General features: G+C 35.5%; 1 protein-coding gene and 1 long non-coding RNA gene across 2 annotated transcripts in view; both read left to right on the top strand.

The window, feature by feature from the left end:
• The window catches only part of LOC5575428 (RNA-binding protein pno1), a 37,065-nt gene extending 31,414 nt beyond the window's left edge, over positions 1–5,651 (top strand). Inside the window, exon 3 of the mRNA XM_001655696.2 lies at positions 5,341–5,651. Coding sequence (XP_001655746.1) covers positions 5,341–5,582 — 242 coding nt within the window. The 3' untranslated portion in view covers positions 5,583–5,651. The remainder of the gene's footprint in view (positions 1–5,340) is intronic.
• On the top strand, positions 3,592–4,354 carry LOC110678475. Its single transcript, XR_002501649.1, has 2 exons — positions 3,592–3,986; positions 4,046–4,354. It is a non-coding gene; the product is annotated as an uncharacterized LOC110678475 (long non-coding RNA).
• Positions 5,652–18,462: the final 12,811 nt, after the last annotated feature.

Below are 18,462 nucleotides of genomic sequence, written 5' to 3'. Positions count from 1 at the left end.
GGTACGTAAGTGTCAAACTGCATACATTTTCGCTTTGCATTTATAGCCCCGCCTATCTCCGCCAGCAAAAGATGTTCCTACTGCGACGCCAGCGACATTCTTCTTCTATGGTTTATTACTTCTATTGTCAAGCAATACAGTTAAGAAACTCTACACTCAAAAAAATCCGAACGTCATTGCTACGTGAAAAATCACGTAGATCATTCCAAATTCATTTTACCTCCACTTCACCTGACCAAGCTAAAGATCACTAAACCATTCATAACCACCAAATAGTGACTCGGTAATGTTTACTGAGGTTACCTATCGCGCTTACGTGGAATTCACGTAGGTGCCTGAGTTCATTTTGACATTTGCATAGTGTACGTACATTCGGTGTTGAGCTCAAATCCTAAGATGGCGCCCGCTTGATTTTTGAAGAACTTCAAAAGCTGCTGCTGCTTAAACACTGTGTAAGATTGAATTCAATTCCAAATATGCTTTGGATACCGAAGAATCCCTGCATTACTTCATATTTTATACGTGATGTATAACCTCTATCAATAGGGTCCTAAAGCCCTGTCCCGATTTTAGTGCCAAACGCTTAAATTTAGGCCAAAAACACATGTTTACTCAATTTTCTAATGTTTTCCGTTGGTTTAAGCCCAAAAAACATTTTTTTTAGATTTTGTCACATCCTTTGGCTTAAACTCAAATTTTGGGCGTATTTTGTTTTCCGTGTCCCTTACGAAATGTCAGATAGGAACAACCCCAGTGGTCGATCCAAAACCCCTGTGGTGTTTTTGTCGACTAAGCGAACGTCAAACATGATCAAAAGTGTCAAGGTTCATTTATGGACCAAATTTTTAAATTAAAGTTTAAACATGATATAGCCATTATTTGAGCGGGAAAAATTGCTAAAGTAGTTACAGTGACATGCTTTTTCGTGTTATTAAATAAAAACAAGATTTCATTAAAAATTTTAGGACCCAATTATAGCACGCGAAGGCTACAACAAGGCAGACCAAACTCACAAAATTGGGGAAACAGGATTCAAAATGCTCAGATTGACAATAAAAATATCACAATCTTTTAAGTTTGTTTACATTGGGAATTAGTTTTCTTCCAAAGCCTATTCGAAATAAGATTGGTATTTATTACAGTTAAATTTAAGGTCCTATTGAAACGCTTCGTAAAGGCTACCGGAAAATCCACGTAGCTCTTACGTTTAGCGACGGTGGAATGGACGAACTTCAAAAGTTCATGCGTTCATTCTGGGCTACCTATGATTAACGTAAGAGCTACGTGGAAAGTGCGATGGAAAAAAATCACGTATGTTTTCACGTAACAATAACGTTTGGATTATTTTGAGTGTACACAAACTATAATTGCACTTATGTGCAAGTGGATAGCTGAATCAATAAAGTGTGTGTGAAGGCCCCTAACTCTGCGCACTTTCACCAAAATCCATCAAAATCTAGTAAAATATTTAAATTTTCATTTTATTTTTTTTTTATATATTTGGCTACAATAGTAATCAAAAAGTACCCGAAGAATTTCCTCGACAAATTTACGTTTCTTACAATATAAAATAGCTTTGAAAATCCCTGGCCTGGATCATGGGGATTGACGGTGCCAAAGTAGAACCATAATAATGTCCGTCTGTGAATTATATCACCTTCCAAATACTTTGGCACACCTCTAACGGGTCATGATTTATTATGAAACGGCTGCTTGCAGGCTGAGGATCTGTTAATATTCTTCTGCATATTATCAGCTACTCTTCAAATGGGGGGACCGCCAGGGCTCAATAGTTACTTATGCAGTTTGTTAGATGAATTGTAGCATCCTTTGTACTAATCGGTAACGGTGGATAAGTTTCGAAACTAACGCATGATCCAACTTTTTATGATGTGACTTAAAAGTGAGTATTCGGTGAGTTTATGTGTAACACTCGTCGTTGTTCCTTTCCGGCTCCTCTCAAACGTCAACGAGTGAACTCGTGCATTGGTCCATGGTCATACTACTGCATCGCAGTAAGTTCAACAAGTCAGTCCCATCTGTAGAAAGTAGGCATTAAGAAAATGGAGTGTGAAGTTTTCAAACTCGTTTTCCACACGAATATTAAAAAAAATCCAGAGGATTGGAACATGTTCAAATCTTTATGAAACTTTCACAATTTGCTTTTCACTACACTCAAAATAATCCACGTCAAGGCTACGCGAAAACATACGTAGTTTTTTTTCATCGCACTTTTCAGGTAGCACTTACGTGAATAACAGGTGGCAACGAATGAACACACGAACTGATGAACTTTTCTCGACCGGAGTTTCACGTAGCAACTACGTGATGTGTGCGTAAACTTTACGGAGCGTTTTATTGGATTCGATACATTTTACCCATGAATATTACGGGAACCTTGGATAGAACTGACGTTTGTTTTAGGATTCTCTAAATATGTGTTTTGTTTTAATTTATTGGAAAGATTTCTGAATGAAACAAATTAGTTTGAATGGAACACAAACATTTATTAAAGTTTACCCACAAAACTTTTTTTTTTCATAAATGCGCGTTGACAAAACCGGCGGACACAGTTTAGGGTGTATGATTGCAGTTTCGATTGCAGGCACCAATACAAAAAACCAAACCACGATTACCGTTGATCAAACTGCTCACTGCTGAAACATGTTGAAAAAAAAAATAAAATAAAATAAATTAATTAAGATTAAATGTTCATGTTTAATCAAGCTTACTTACCATTATCGTTTTAATGCTGTACAACTTGGTTTTTCAACGAACGCACCTCATCACAACATAAAATGGACTGTAAGTTGAACTGGCAAACTTTTGGTTCATTTTCACGTACGTGCTTTTCACATAAGAGTGACAATCGCCAACAGTGAATATTATTGTGGGTGCAGTCGTTCTTATCTACGCCTTGGTAATTGTTACTGTTGGCAGGTGAACTGGGCGAATATTCATTTGTAGGGGATCTACGTGATTTTTCACGTAGACATGACGTTTGGATTATTTTGAGTGTACGATATCTTTCTGAGAAAAAATATGAAGATGATAAAAACACGGTTCATTTTTGTGTTTTGCTCGGTGTGGAAATCTGTAGTGGGACTGATATGCGATTACCTTTCATTATGGGACAATTTGACTTGCTGTTTTTTCCTACTTTTTCCGAACAAATTTTATTATCTCATAAGGCAGCTGATGGGGCCCAGATAGCCGTAGCGGTAAACGCGCAGCTATTCAGCAAGACCAAGCTGAGGGTCGTGGGTTCGAATCCCACCGGTCGAGGATCTTTTCGGGTTGGAAATTTTCTAGACTTCCCAGGGCATAGAGTATCTTCGTACCTGCCACACGATATACGCATGCAAAAATGGTCATTGGCATAGTATGGTCTCAGTTAATAACTGTGGAAGTGCTCATAAGAACACTAAGCTGAGAAGCTGGCTCTGTCCCAGTGGGGACGTAACGCCAGAAAAGAAGAAGGCAGCTGAAAGAGCATTGGAAGATAAGTTGAAAACTGAACTCAACTAAATTTTGACGAAAATGCAGATGGGACTGACTTGCGATTTACGGCAGTATAGTTATTATAAAGAAAAAAAAAATAGTTGTTACCTACACTGATATTAAAACTCCATTATAATTTATGTGCGAAAACCATATAGAAGCAGGTTTTCTGCCTCCAACAATCTTTTATGTGCCACTTTTAAATTTTATTTGTGGACAATAAATTTCAAAGTCTATGCATGTGTATACCACTAGCATTGCAATGCATTATAAAGGTTACATTAGTACAACCTATTTAAGCTGCCAATATTTTTGAAGAGCACAAACTTGTATACCAACGGTTGCAAAAATGTATCGCCATCTTATTTCTTCGCTGCTACTGTACGAGTTTTCCCAAAGTATTATCATTAACAGTAATACACATCGCATTTCAGCCAAATATGTGGATGTTCAGTGTATTATATCTGGGATAGCAAGAATAAGTTGTAAGTATTATAAAATGGTTGAAACATTACAGATTAATAAGCTATTTTTTATGTTACAGCTGTCCAAAAAAATGCAATCGCGTCGGAATCAAATTCTAAGACGATGAACTCCAATGAACATGTGTCCCGCTCATGCAATGACTATTGGTTAAATCATGCGATGCGCTGGACGCAATGGAAGAACACAGTGGTCCCACATTCTCCAGCAGCACTCGTACAGACTCCCACGCTCTTGTTGGTATCATCCCCGTAGCTGCTAACATCAACACGACCAGATAATTTACTATTTCGTGGATTTCTAACTGGATCCCGTTAGAATATGTATTAACTTTTATTCTCCTTAATAAATGTGTATTACTGTATGCGTATTTGATTTTCATCATCATTTTTTTACAAAAAGAAAAATCGTAAATTTTTTCGACTAATTCATTTATTTACTACTCGCGATCACAGATAAAATATATTAGCGTGATCGTTTGAAATAAGTTGCACCTGCATTTGCTTTATGTGTGCACTGCATTTAAAAATGAGCTTGACAAAACTTTTGTTTTTTATGTGCGTGACTAATTAATTGCAAATGCCAAGCTTGATTGCAAAAATCTATGGGTGCTGCACATAAATTCCAATTGGAGATTGAGTTCAGTGTACTTATATCTACCGTACGGTGGTAGTCTTTAGATGTTAATGACCTTTGATTGCTGCTTTGTTTGATTCCAATTAGTGGGATTTTTTTACCGAATGTTGGGCAAACATGTTTGAGTGTGTAAGCAATTTTGTTGTATTTATCATCTACACTCAGAAATAAAAATAGTCACAGAATTACTAAAGTTTATGCATTAATGACTATTTTCTTTTTCATTCTGCTGTGAATTTCTACACTAAATGTCATTTCGCCTGGGTTGAAGCTTCAACCCAGGCGAATTGACAAATAGGAATAAAATTCCCTTCAGAATGAAAGAGAGGCAGTTAGAAAATAGTCAAAAATTACTAAAATTTAGTCATTATGTGACTACCCGTGTTTCTGAGTGTGTAGAATTAAGAACTGCACCAACGATTTTCAACCGACTACAAAAATGGACATCTGTGAGAGCATGACGTCCCATGAAATCAGTAGTTTCTAAAATAAAATTCATTTCAGTGTACCATTACAACTCTATATTGTCGCACCGCCATCAACTCGCCGCATTTTAAAATAAGTGTTTTAGTGTGGCGCTGCATTCTTACGATTTTTATGGTCACAACGCGCTATTCACATTTTAGCTGCGACTTTCGGGGCCCAAGAAAACAAGAATTTCAAATAAATGTTGGTCTTGATTTCTACCGGATCCATAATAATTATCTTTCTTCATTTCAGGGGATCATTTAAGTCGCGCTATTGGAAGATTAGCTGGAAAAGGAGGACGAACCAAGTTTACTCTGGAAAACTCAACTAAAACGCGAATTGTTCTACAGGACTCTAAGATTCATATTCTGGGAAATTACAAAAGCATACAGCATGCAAAACGTGCAGTCAGCCATCTCATCTTAGGATCGCCTGCCAGCAAAGTGTATGGAAATTTGCGAACAGTTGCTGGAAAAATATCTGAGCGAATTTAATACTTTTGACGTTGAGTGTTTCATTTTTATATGCTTTTGTATAGTATCCATTAAATATTAATACCTGTATTAATGTGTTTTGTTATTTGGTAGGGTAAAAAAAATACTTGGGCATTCTTTCGAACGGGGATTTTTGAACACCAGAACTGTTGCTTATGAAAAGAAGGAAATACTTTTTGAAACTTTAATTTTTTTTTTTTATTAGTATCATTCCAAACATTACATTCATTTCTTATATCTAGGTGTTCTGTGTTATTAGACAACACTATCATCCTAATTTGGTAAAACGAATTTAAGATTTTATTTACATTTTGTTAACAACATATTACATTTCATTTGCCGTAGCAGTTCAGATTTTTTTCAGGTGAGTTGATTTCACCTGCTTATTAGAGAAAAAAAAAACGCTTTAAATATACTTAACCTAACTTAACCTAAACATATAACGCATTAATCGTGGCAATAGAAGATTGTAACGATTTTTGCCTGAAATTATTTATTATTTTATTTGACATTTGTTCCAATGTTTCAACATTGGATATTCTATGTAACTCATTGGTACTATACCAGGGAGGAAGCCTCAGAATCATTTTCAAAATTTTATTTTGAATTCTCTGCAGAGCTTTCTTCCTGGTATTACAACAGCTAGTCCATATTGGTACAGCATACAACATGGCTGGCCTGAAAATTTGTTTGAATATCAAAAGCTTGTTCTTAAGACAAAGTTTTGATTTTCTATTAATAAAGAGATAGAGACATTTTACATATTTATTACATTTGGCTTGAATGCCCTCAATGTGATTTTTGAAAGTTAAATTCTTATCAAGCATGAGCCCTAGATACTTAACTTCATCTGACCAATTTATTGGAATCCCTCTCATCGTGACAACATGTCTACTTAAAGGTTTCAAATAAAGAGCTTTTGGTTTATGTGGGAATATTATTAGTTGAATTTTGGAAGCATTAGGAGAAATTTTCCATTTTTGCAAGTATGAAGAAAAAATATCCAAACTTTTTTGCAATCGACTACAGATGACACGCAGGCTTCGACCTTTGGCGGAGAGGCCTGTGTCATCCGCAAACAAAGATTTTTGACATCCCTGAGGTAACTCAGGTAAGTCAGATGTGAAAATATTGTATAATATTGGTCCCAAAATGCTGCCTTGGGGAACACCAGCTCTTACAGGAAGTCTTTCAGATCTGGAGTTCTGATAATTAACCTGAAGTGTACGATTTGACAGATAACTTTGAATTATTCTAACAATGTATGTTGGAAAATTAAAGTTTTTTAATTTTACAATCAAACCTTCATAACACTGTCGAATGCTTTTTCTATGTCTAGAAGAGCAAGACCAGTAGAATAGCCTTCAGATTTGTTGGAACGGATCAAATTTGTTACACGTAAAAGTTGATGAGTGGTCGAATGTCCATGGCGGAATCCGAACTGTTCATTGGCAAAAATTGAATTTTCGTTGATGTGGGCCATCATTCTGTTCAAAATAACCTTTTCAAAAAGTTTACTGATGGAGGAAAGCAAACTGATTGGACGATAGCTAGAAGCTTCTGCAGGATTTTTGTCTGGTTTTAAAATTGGAACAACCTTAGCATTTTTGCATTTGTCAGGAAAATATGCTAATTGAAAACATTTGTTAAATATATCAACTAGAAATGATAAGCTACTTTCTGGAAGTTTCTTGATGAGGATGTAGAAAATTCCATCATCGCCAGGAGCTTTCATATTTTTTAATTTTTTAATAATAGTTCTCACTTCTTCCAAATCAGTCTCCCAGGCATTTTCGAAAACGTTCTCTTGATTAAGAATATTTTCGAACTCCTGAGTAACTTGATTTTCAATTGGACTAGTAAGTCCTAAATTAAAATTGTGCGCACTTTCAAACTGCATAGCAAGTTTTTGAGCTTTTTTCGCAATTAGTTAGTAATAATTTGTTTTCCTCTTTCAATGCCGGTATAGGCTTCTGAGGTTTTTTCAAGATTTTAGATAATTTCCAAAAAGGCTTAGAGCCAGGGTCCAATTGAGAAATTTTATTTTCAAAATTTTTGTTTCTTAATTGAGCAAAACGCTTTTTGATTTCTTTCTGCAAATCCTGCCATATAATTTTCATAGCAGGATCGCGAGTGCGTTGAAACTGCCTTCTCCTCACGTTTTTAAGACGGATCAAGAGTTTAAGATCATCGTCTATAATCACGGATTCAAATTTTACTTCACATTTTGGAATTGCAATGCTTCTGGCGTTAACAATGGAATTTGTTAAAGTTTCAAGAGCATTGTCAATATCAAGTTTAGTTTCTAAAGAAATGTTAACATCAAGATTAGAGTCAACATACGTTTTATATATATTCCAGTCGGCTCGTAAATAATTGAAAGTGGAGCTGATAGGATTTAGAATCGCTTCTTGGGATATTTGAAATGTAACAGGGACATGATCAGAATCAAAATCAGCATGAGTAACTAATTGGCTACAAAGATGACTAGAGTCGGTTAAGACCAAGTCAATCGTAGATGGATTTCTAGAAGAGGAAAAACATGTAGGGCTATCAGGGTATTGAATTGAGAAATATCCTGAAGAGCACTCATCAAATAAAATTCTGCCGTTGGAATTACTTTGAGAATTATTCCATGACCGATGTTTGGCCATAAAGTCACCAATGACAAAAAATTTTGACTTATTGCGGGTCAATTTTTGCAAGTCAGTTTGGAGCAAATTAACTTGCTGTCCAGAGCATTGAAAAGGCAAATAGGCAGCTATGAAAGTATATTTACCAAACTGTGTTTCAACAGAAACACCTAAAGTTTTAAAAACTTTAGTGTCAAATGATGAAAACAGTTGATGTTATATACGCCTATGAATGATGATTGCAACTCCCCCACATGCCCCATCAAGTCGATCATTACGATAAACAAAAAAGTTAGGATCTCTTTTGAGTTTAGATCCAGGTTTTAAATACGTTTCGGTAATAACTGCTATATGCACGTTATTAACCGTAAGAAAATTAAACAGCTCGTCCTCTTTACCATTCAGAGAACGAGCATTCCAATTTAAAATATTTAAATTATTATTTGGATCCATAAGAAAAACGTAATCCAATAACATTTTGATTTGTAAATTTTACACCTACTTGGACTGCTTCAGTCATAGTGGTGGCTTTGAACATTGCATCAATCATTAGATTCAATTGTTCAGTTAGAAAATTAAAATCAGAGGCAGACATGTCATGTGATTTCCCATTAGAATTTCCGGTAGACGAAGAAGCGGAATTACCTGTGGCGGTAGGGTTTTTTTCCATTTGATTTACCGTGGGTAGATACATTCGAAATTGAAAGATTCGAACGGCTACCCGACGGATTAAAATTAGTTTGTGAATGAGCATGATTATGATCTTCCTGATGGGTATGATTCATGATCAAGCGATCGTTAACTGAAAAATGAGCATTGTTCGATACTCTACCAGGCAAATTGCGGAAACGACCGTTATCGTAACGGATATTATCTTTCATCTGCCTGGCACGAGCCTCAATGACTCTTTTGCGTGAAGGGCATTCTCAAAAGTTAGCTTTATGAGGGCCCTTGCAATTGGCGCATTCAAACTTTCTGGTATCTTCTTTCACAGGACAGACGTCCTTAGCGTGAGAAGAACCTCCGCAAATCATGCATTTAGCATCCATGCGACAATTTTTTGTACCATGACCCCACTTTTGGCACCGACGGCACTGAGTGGGGTTCTGGTAATTTCCTCCAGGTTTCTGGAAATGTTCCCATGTCACACGGACATCGAACATAAGTTTTGCTTTTTCTAAAGCTTTAATATTATTTAGTTCTTTTTTGTTAAAGTGAACTAAATAATATTCTTGAGAAAGCCCTTTCCGAACAATGCCAGATTGGGTTCTCTTTTTCATAATGATTACTTGGACTGGGGAAAATCCAAGTAAATCATTTATTCCATTTTTGATCTCTTCAGGTGAGAGACCTTTCAAGACAACTTTGAACAAACGTTCAGTTTTGTCGTCATAAGTAAAATATTTGTACTTCTTCTCTTCAAGATGTCTGAGAAGAAGTTCACGATCTTTAAGAGTTTCCGGCAAAACGCGACAGTCTCCTTTCTTTGCGATTTGGAAGGAAACCTTGATTCCCCTAATGGAGTTCAAGATCTCCTGCCTAAATCCTCCAAATTCGGAACAACTGACCACGATAGGCGGCACTCTTTGCTTCCTCACTTGAATCAAAGAGCCTGGGCTAGAGGCAACTTCGATTTGGTGTTCGGAAAATTTGTCTAGAGCATCGAACTGATTGATCATTTCGATACAATTATTCATTTCACCCTTGGAAGAAACTTCGCATTCCGGGGAAGCGTCCTTTCTTCCATTCTTGCCACGTGTAGTGACTGTTTTAAAACCCACTTTTTTGGTAGGAAGAAGTGAATTCAGAGATTCACCCTTTCTTTTGTTAGTTGTTGATACCATGTTTAGTTAATAAACGAAAGAAGACGTGACCTTCGAGAGGTTTTTTCCCAAGACGGTGTCCAAGAAGGATTACCACCGCTAGCTTTCGCCAACGGGTCCAACGAAAAATCGAAGGCACGGGTCCAAACAAGGATCGTAAAGGGATCAATAGTAGAAAAAACAGTACTGAAAAGTACTGTTTTAGTAGCACTGAAAAGTACCGTTTTTAATTTTAGCACTGAAAAGTACTGTTTATGTAGCACTGAAAAGTACTGATTTATTGCTTTAGGTAGTTTTTAAAAAAACTTCCAAGAGCAGAGAGAATTCGTGTACGCACAGCACGAAGGTACGATGCGCACTTGAAACTTTAATTGAGTGTTTATTTACTTGACAATTTAAATTTTCGTTTTTGATTCAAACCACTTTTTTTATTACCTAATCATTCGAGGGGTGCGGTCTCGAACATTTTTATCATACAATTTGAACACAAATTTTTCCACCAGTGCTAACCGTTGTTTGTTTACTTGTATCGCTGGAAACCATTTTCAAGGTGCACACTTAAAATGCTTTACACTAAGTTCATGCAATTTGATCATGTATAGTATAAGGTTTTGATTCCAGTGCAATCCAGCTTTTTACGGTAGCTTGCTATAATCTTTGATTCAATAAGTACCAGATTTACGGCCAAACTGACAAATGTAAACAAATTGAGTTTTATTCACCTAACAGTTTATTTGATAAATTACAATCATATAATGCACAACTGTTTCTTAAAAATAACGTTTTTCACGAAATAAGTGAGAAAAACATAAAGGCGCATTTGATATTCTCTTTCGATACGAACTCTGATGTCAATTTCGCCCATCTTCCCCCTTTGCGATAACCGGGTGCATTTGCGATTGAGTGTGGCAGCAGGGCGCATTTAAAACTGAGCGTGCAGAAGGTCGATAGTGAAGAAGGTTCGTGTGAAAGAGCGTAGCAGAACGGCGAAGCTGATGATAGTCAAAACAGAAGGACGAGGTCAAAAGTAGAGATGTACCGAATATTCGTCCGGCCGAATATCTCGATTTTTTTTATTTTGCCGAATATTCGTTCTACCGAATAATTAAATCCGTTATTCGGCCGAATAGGCCGAATAGTGACCGAATAATAACAAAATAAACTTAACTGTAAAAAAATATTATGTTTATGTAAGGAAAATTTATAAAATCAATAATTTATTCAAGTGATGACCTATGGCGTTACCATTTTCTGCAAATCAAATTATATCTCATCTTGCGGGAGCTGTAACGTACCGCTTGCCTAGTTAGAAGCGTTTGAAAATTTGTTTTCAAGGTATAGATGCATCGAAGCTAAACCCGGCATTTTCAAGAGCACAAATCTAGAGAACCAGACAACCATTTATGCTGAAAATTTAACCTTCTGGTCAATCGCTGGTGTTGACCAATCATTCAAATATTCAGCGCGAACGGCTGTCAGATTCTCTAGATTTATGCTCTTTGATGCAGGTTTGGCTTCGATGCATCTTCACCTTAAAGTCCGTCAATTATCAGGACTTTCTATTCGTGATCAAACGTCAACATCCCACCGCAAAATCGCTAGTGTTTGGAGGTGATTTTAACCTCCAACTTTCCAAATAACCTCCAAATCATCACCTCCAAGTTAGTTCTAATACCCTCCGTTATATGAAATATGGTGGCGCGTCGATCGTTGCAAGTTTATCGTTAAACAGTCAATACGTTCTATATTCTTAGCAAAACCTACTGATCACGTTCTTCTATTATCATGAAAGTCAGGGGTCTGCGGTCTATTTGCTTCAATTTTTCTGAAACACTTCCAAAAGTCGGATGAATAGTAAACCAAATTTCTTAAACAAAAATCAACAATAGGATACAGCTTCCTAGCTTCAGAAATACAGAAATACTTATGATTTCTGCAAACGGTTTCAAAAGCTCAAGAAGACGATCATTCATTTCCATTTATACTTCGTTTAACTCTTCAGCTTTCCCTACTGTCTTTTTTATATTGACTCAGAATTAAAAATGTAGTTTTTAAGAAATTGGACGCACATACGGGTGTTATTCGGCCGAATATTTAGGTTTTATTTGACCGAATATTGAGTCATTATTCGGCCGAATGTTCGCCCGAATATTCGTTTGGCCGAATAATAATATTTCAACTATTCGGTATTCGGCCAAAGGCCGAATAGTGCTATTCGGTACATCTCTAGTCAAAAGGCGCAATCACGGCTGTCAAACTGAAGGAGACAAAAAACCGAGGGGCGCAACAATCCTCAATTTTGATGAATGGCGCATGATGCTTTTTTATTTATTTAAACATGTTGTACATAATAGGCCTATTCACATGACGTCTAAAATCAGCTGATTGGGAACACTTTGACAGTTCTTCTATGAAAATGACAGGCCCGTGTTAGCACCGGTCCTCCACCGATGTAAACAAATGCATAGACGGATCTGTCACATGAAAAGGCCTATATGAAAATAAATCAAATGGTTTGTTACAGAAATAATATTGTAATGGATCATACAAAAATGCATCATGCGATTAAATCGATCGGAAACATAATATAGAATTGAAATTGTATTCGCTGAACTTCAAACCGATTTTACTGACAATGTATTAGTGTTCACATTCGCCCTAATTCTGACTCTGTATTGGATTCACCCCTTTCTGACGTACCTTGAGTACACTCCTTTCTGACGATGCATGAGTCACTAGTTTGAGCGGTGCCGAATTCACGGGTTACCATGGCCACATAAATAACACGGCACCGCTCAAACGTCAAATAATAAACTCGTGGATTGGTCCAAAATATTTGTATATGTGCTTATTCTGCGCGACGTGCGAGTCGAGACGAGTCGCTCACAACGCGATTGACGTGCGATGGCTAATGTTAATCCAAAGCGAGCGTGTCGACAATTGTCACTTCATTCGACTCGTGTCACCTCACACGCTAGAGATGGGAGACTCACTCACGAATCATTCAAAAGGATCGACTCTCGATAATGAGTGAACGAATCACGGTTCTTTTCAAAAGAGTCACGATTCATTTGCACCGACTGTACTGCCCATACTCGCAAAACAGTCCCATTTGAATTTTCATCACGTTTGATTTTTCTTCATGAATTATGTTTATTATTAGTGTACTTCATGGTATCATACTTAAAATTGTATCTTTGTATGGACAAAATGCGAAAACAATACCAAATCATGTGCGTCTCATTAGGGTTACCATCCGTCCTGATTTAGCAGGACATGTCCTGATTTTGAGCTTCTTTTGAGGTTTCCTGATTTATTTTTTCATATTTCAAGTTTTGTCCTGCTTTTTCTTGGTTGGAAAACAACGTGAGATGTAAGCGATATTTCGAGTTATGAAAAACTATCCTAATATAAAAAACAGCAAGAATATTCAAATGGCATCTTTTCAATAATCCATGTTGTGTTTTGTGGTTCAAAAATCGACTTCAGCTGCAAATAAACTTTGGGATGTCTTACATACTGTATCACAAAATCATCAGGATCAGTCGAGGTTTGACGATTCTGATGTTGTTAATAGATTTCTTAGGGCTTTTTTTTAATCTTTATTTAATTAAAGTTAAGCATATACAGAGATTTTTATCCATAACATAGCGTAACTTATGCATAATTATGTTCACACATTTATTTAAACTAGCACACATTACAAAACTTTCCGAAATGTTGCTAAAAAGCAACTCTATGGTTCCAACGCATCTCTCGTAGTTGCTTTTTAAAACTGTACAAACCCCCTTCCTTATACAAATTAAAACTAATTGCCCTACACACAATAAACAAGGCCATTTTTTGTCTACTATTTTTGGGATTTATCTTCCACGATAAAATATTTTCCGCGTTTTTGAATTTGATTTTGAGATGGTTTCTTAGAACTTCTTTTGTCCATTCCCAGACTTGCTATGCACCAGTAGAGCATTCCATGATGCGATGTGTGTTATTATCGACTCTTAAACACGTTTCGCAGTTCGGATTTTGAAGACGGCCAATACCGTAATTGAATATTTTTTCCTTATTGGGAATTAAGTCGTTAACAAAATAGTAAAGCCTGGATTTATCCTCTAATGATACGAAAGACGAATTAATGTTTTCCCAAACATTTTCCTATTCTATTTGGGGAAATTTTTTTCAACTTTTGGATCAAAGTTCCTCTTATCAATAAAATACCAATAAAGCAATTTTACAGACGTCAAATCAAAGCTTTCTTTTAAATGTTTGGCTTCCATTATCCACTCTTTTGCGTTTCTAGTGAGCATGCTTAAGCAATTTAGTGTCAATAAATAGTTTTCTTCAGGATTTGTAGCCCCATCACAATCGTAAAGAATGTTCTTTATGAACAAAGCTTTACATTTACTTTCCACATCGACCAGGCCAATTCCTCCGTCTTCGCAGGCTTGAGCTAAACTACAAGTTACCATTTTCGGTGTATTTTAACAGAATTTATTCGCTATCAGATTGTTAGAGATCACAATATTTTGCTATATTTTTGGAACTCAAAGAAATCGACATTTATTTTTCATGAGGGCTTAACTGCATTGATCGATTCTCTTCAGAATCACATCATCTTGCTTGAGAACAAGAAATATTAGTTTTTTTTTATTTAATTTGGTGTAATTATTAGTGTAAGAGAGAATTGATGCAATCGTTCATGATAGATAAGCTCTAATGCAGGAATTGTGTTCAAATATCAATTCAGAAAGCTTGAAGATTGCTGCCCTCATGGAAGATGTGTTCAAAACGCACAATCTGAATGTTCAGTGGAGTTTTTTTTTCTGTTTTGAGCGTATTTAAACTGAGACCATTTGATTGATCTTTCAATGAACTTAATATTTATAAAAAAAAAACCATGGCCGAAACAGCCCGAAACTATAAATTAAATAAGGAGAGCACGGCCGACTAGTATCTCGCACTCCATGAGATTCTTGAGAGATTCTTAACGAATGTCTCTTAGAACGTGCTGAAAAATCTGTCAGTTTACAGTAAAGATCTTTGTCAAATATTTCCCAGAAATTTTATTTAATTTTTGGAGTACTTCATAAATTTCTTGCGTGATCTTTGGCAAATTATCACGAGGTCTCAAAGAAAAATTAACGGATACTTCTTAAACTTTTAAAAAGCTTCTTAGCAGATTATTTGTGAAATCATGAATCGATTATTCCAAGCGGCATTACCATGAATGATCTGTAATAAACCTCCAAAAAGACTTCAAGCGTTCAAAATCCGCTTTTTTCAGATTCCATTAAATATACTTTTGACAATCTTTGGATGTTTTTTTTTACATTCTTTGTAATTTCCTAGTGAGATCATGGTCAGACACCAAGCCTAATTCTACACCCTAGTGTCTTCTGAGAAGTGATAGATTACTGTCTTAGCAAAAGGCTAGTGATATTTAAAAATTTATTCTTATGCTCATAGCCGCTTATTAAAAGTACCTCCAGATCTTTGTCATCACTGCTGTTACGAATATGAGGCATGTTCAAAATTTGAGACAAAATGGAATTTGCACATGGAAATTATGAGAATTGCAAAATGTCCTGATTTTCAATCTGCAAGATATGGTCACCCTAGTCCCATATCAAAAGTACTCGCATAAGAGTCCCACTCTTTTAATGTTTGCTCTCCTTCCAAAACCATCGAAATGTTGAATGTGCTTCAACTTTTTGGCACATTATTAGCTGATTTAACAATATCAAAAATTGATAATCAAACCATAGCAAACAATTAAACAAAACAATGGTCTTTATTTTCACAGTTCTTACAACTGACAGTGGGCGATATTCACTTATCGCCCGGGACATCCTGGCTACGAAGAACACTGCCCGGATAAAAAATACAATACAAAAACAATACAACGTATTGTAACAGTACCATTCAATATATTGAAAATACAATACAGTATATTGTAAAATGACAATACAATTACAGTACAATATATTGTTTTGAACAGTTCACTGTATGGTATATGAGATTTTTGCAATATAATGTATGGGTGGTTAAGTATCGTAACAATACAAATATAGATATTTTCTCATACAAACATTTTGAAAATACAATACGATATATTGTTCATGTATTGTCTTGATTAGCAATTCGTGTATTGTTGTATTTATAAACGTTTAATTTTAACTTGGACGTCTTTTTGGTATGCTACTTTCGTTTTAAATTTTGCATTTCTATTCTGAAATTGAATTTATCATCTTAATTTGTAAAATAAAAACAATATTTAATGAAATTCCGCGAAATTTACACATATAAAGTCTGTCCTTACTGAAAATGTGTATTATTGGATAAAATGTGGCCAAAAGTATGGGACCGCGACATAGCCGCGAAATCTTGGATTTATCGCCTTGTCACACGCGAAATTTCAATAATTTTGCCGCCAATTTCCATTGTCCCTAAATATACCTATTCATCTGAAATACTCTCGGAAAGACGCCTGAGACTGTAATAAAAAAATCTATTCTTTCACTTCACTTTCTTCCGTGCAAATTTTTGGGATTCTTTCGGAAATTCGTCTGGCATTTTTTTGTAAATCCCAATGGAATTCTTCCAGAAACCCCTGTGAAATACTTCCGAAAATCCTGTTAAGAAACTTCTAAGATGCCTATCGGGGATTTTTTTGAAAATCTCTTTTATGAATATCCCGCCGAAATTTTTCAGCAAATTACCATCAGTGCACCAGATTCCGCTCATTTAAGGGAAGTTATGTGTTCAAATATTTATTATAAAATAACTATTGATAACTATTGCCGATCAATACTTTTTATTATTTCACAATGTAGCTTCAAGTATCAGTAATCAGCGGCAAAATAAAAAGAATTTGAAAAACTTTCAGAAAAAATCATTTAATTACATTTATTACTGCATCCAAGTGTTCCTATTTCCGCTCACGGTAAACAGATTTCTTGACGAATTTAATAAAAAATGCATTATTTCGAATTTCGTTATTTATCCTGACATTTTTTATGGTCAAACAATAGCTACTAATGCAATAAAGAAGGCTGTATATTAAAATCAACATTTCTTCAAAATTTTGTTTAATTTTTTGCATGAGCGGTTATTGGAACACATAAAAATACCAAGTGGCCCAATAACCGCTCAAGAGGTCTTGTGTTGTCATTATAAAGATTTATTTTATCAAATGAAAATAATGTGAGACGACATCATTTGAAAGTTGTTAATATTGCTAGAATATATCCGTGCGAAAAATGTTGGTTTTTGGCACGAAAAATCAATTATTACACTAGTGAGCGGAAATAGGGGCATGATCGGATACTGGTGATACTCTGAAATTGTTTGGAAATCCTCCAGCACTCTTCAAGAAATTCTTTTTATTTTCTGAGAGATTCATGGTTATTGATTTTATTGATTTATTTCTGTCTGAGATAATTTTGAATTAATTTTTCCGGAAATTCCTTCGTGAATCTTTAGAAAAAAAAAAAAAACTGGGTGATTCCTCTGGAAACTCATGGGGAAGTGTTCTTGATTTTTTTTTTCGTGATCTATAAGTGATTTTCCTTGGAAATTTTATAAAATCCCTCTTGAGTTCAAAAGGGAATCCTTCAAGAGTACTACCGGACAGCCACTGGGACTTTAAAAAATACCTTTGAGGTTCTTTGATTACTGATTTTCTGAGAATCTACTGAAAATTACTTTTAAATAGTTCCGGAAATTCCATTTGAAATTATTCCGTAAATCTTTCTGGAGTTCAGGGAAACACTATGTTCGAAATATTTTTTCCGGTCAAGTTAACTATATTTTAAAATTAATTTAGAGATAACTATAAATATAGTTGATTAGACAGTATATTGCTAAAAACAACTATACCGTATAGTTGTTAAAGATATGGTTGACCGGGTGATGATCATCATGTTCAAGTTGGTCGATTTTAAATCGATGAGCTTGCTGCCGATTTCTATGTTCCAAATTTCTCAATTGTTAGTGATCAGCCCATGAACTAATTAACGATGTCGTCACGCTGCAACTTCGAGAAGAAAACCTTTACTGCGGGCCGTGTTTACAAAAAATGAACGATTTTGCTGCGCATTCATCCACTAAATGTTCATCCGGTGAACATTCTTTCGCTGGATGTTGGTCCGGATGTCATAGGCCAGGGGAAGTGAATTTATAGCAGAGAAAAAGTAGATTTTGTATGAAAATTGACAGGAAAATAAATGATAAGTTCATCCACTTCTCCTGGCCTATGAGCCTACACTGAAATGAATTTTATTGTAGAAACAACTGAATCCATGGTAAAATTAAGAACTGCACCAACGATTTTCAACCGACTACATTAATCTGTTAACTCTACCATAACATAGTCAACAAGAAAATATATTCTGTTTATTTAACCAGAGTTGTAGTATTTATGAC

This window comes from Aedes aegypti, chromosome 1 (assembly GCF_002204515.2).
Source record: "Aedes aegypti strain LVP_AGWG chromosome 1, AaegL5.0 Primary Assembly, whole genome shotgun sequence".
NCBI lineage: Eukaryota > Metazoa > Arthropoda > Insecta > Diptera > Culicidae > Aedes > Aedes aegypti.
This window is presented reverse-complemented; position numbering and strand designations above follow the sequence as displayed.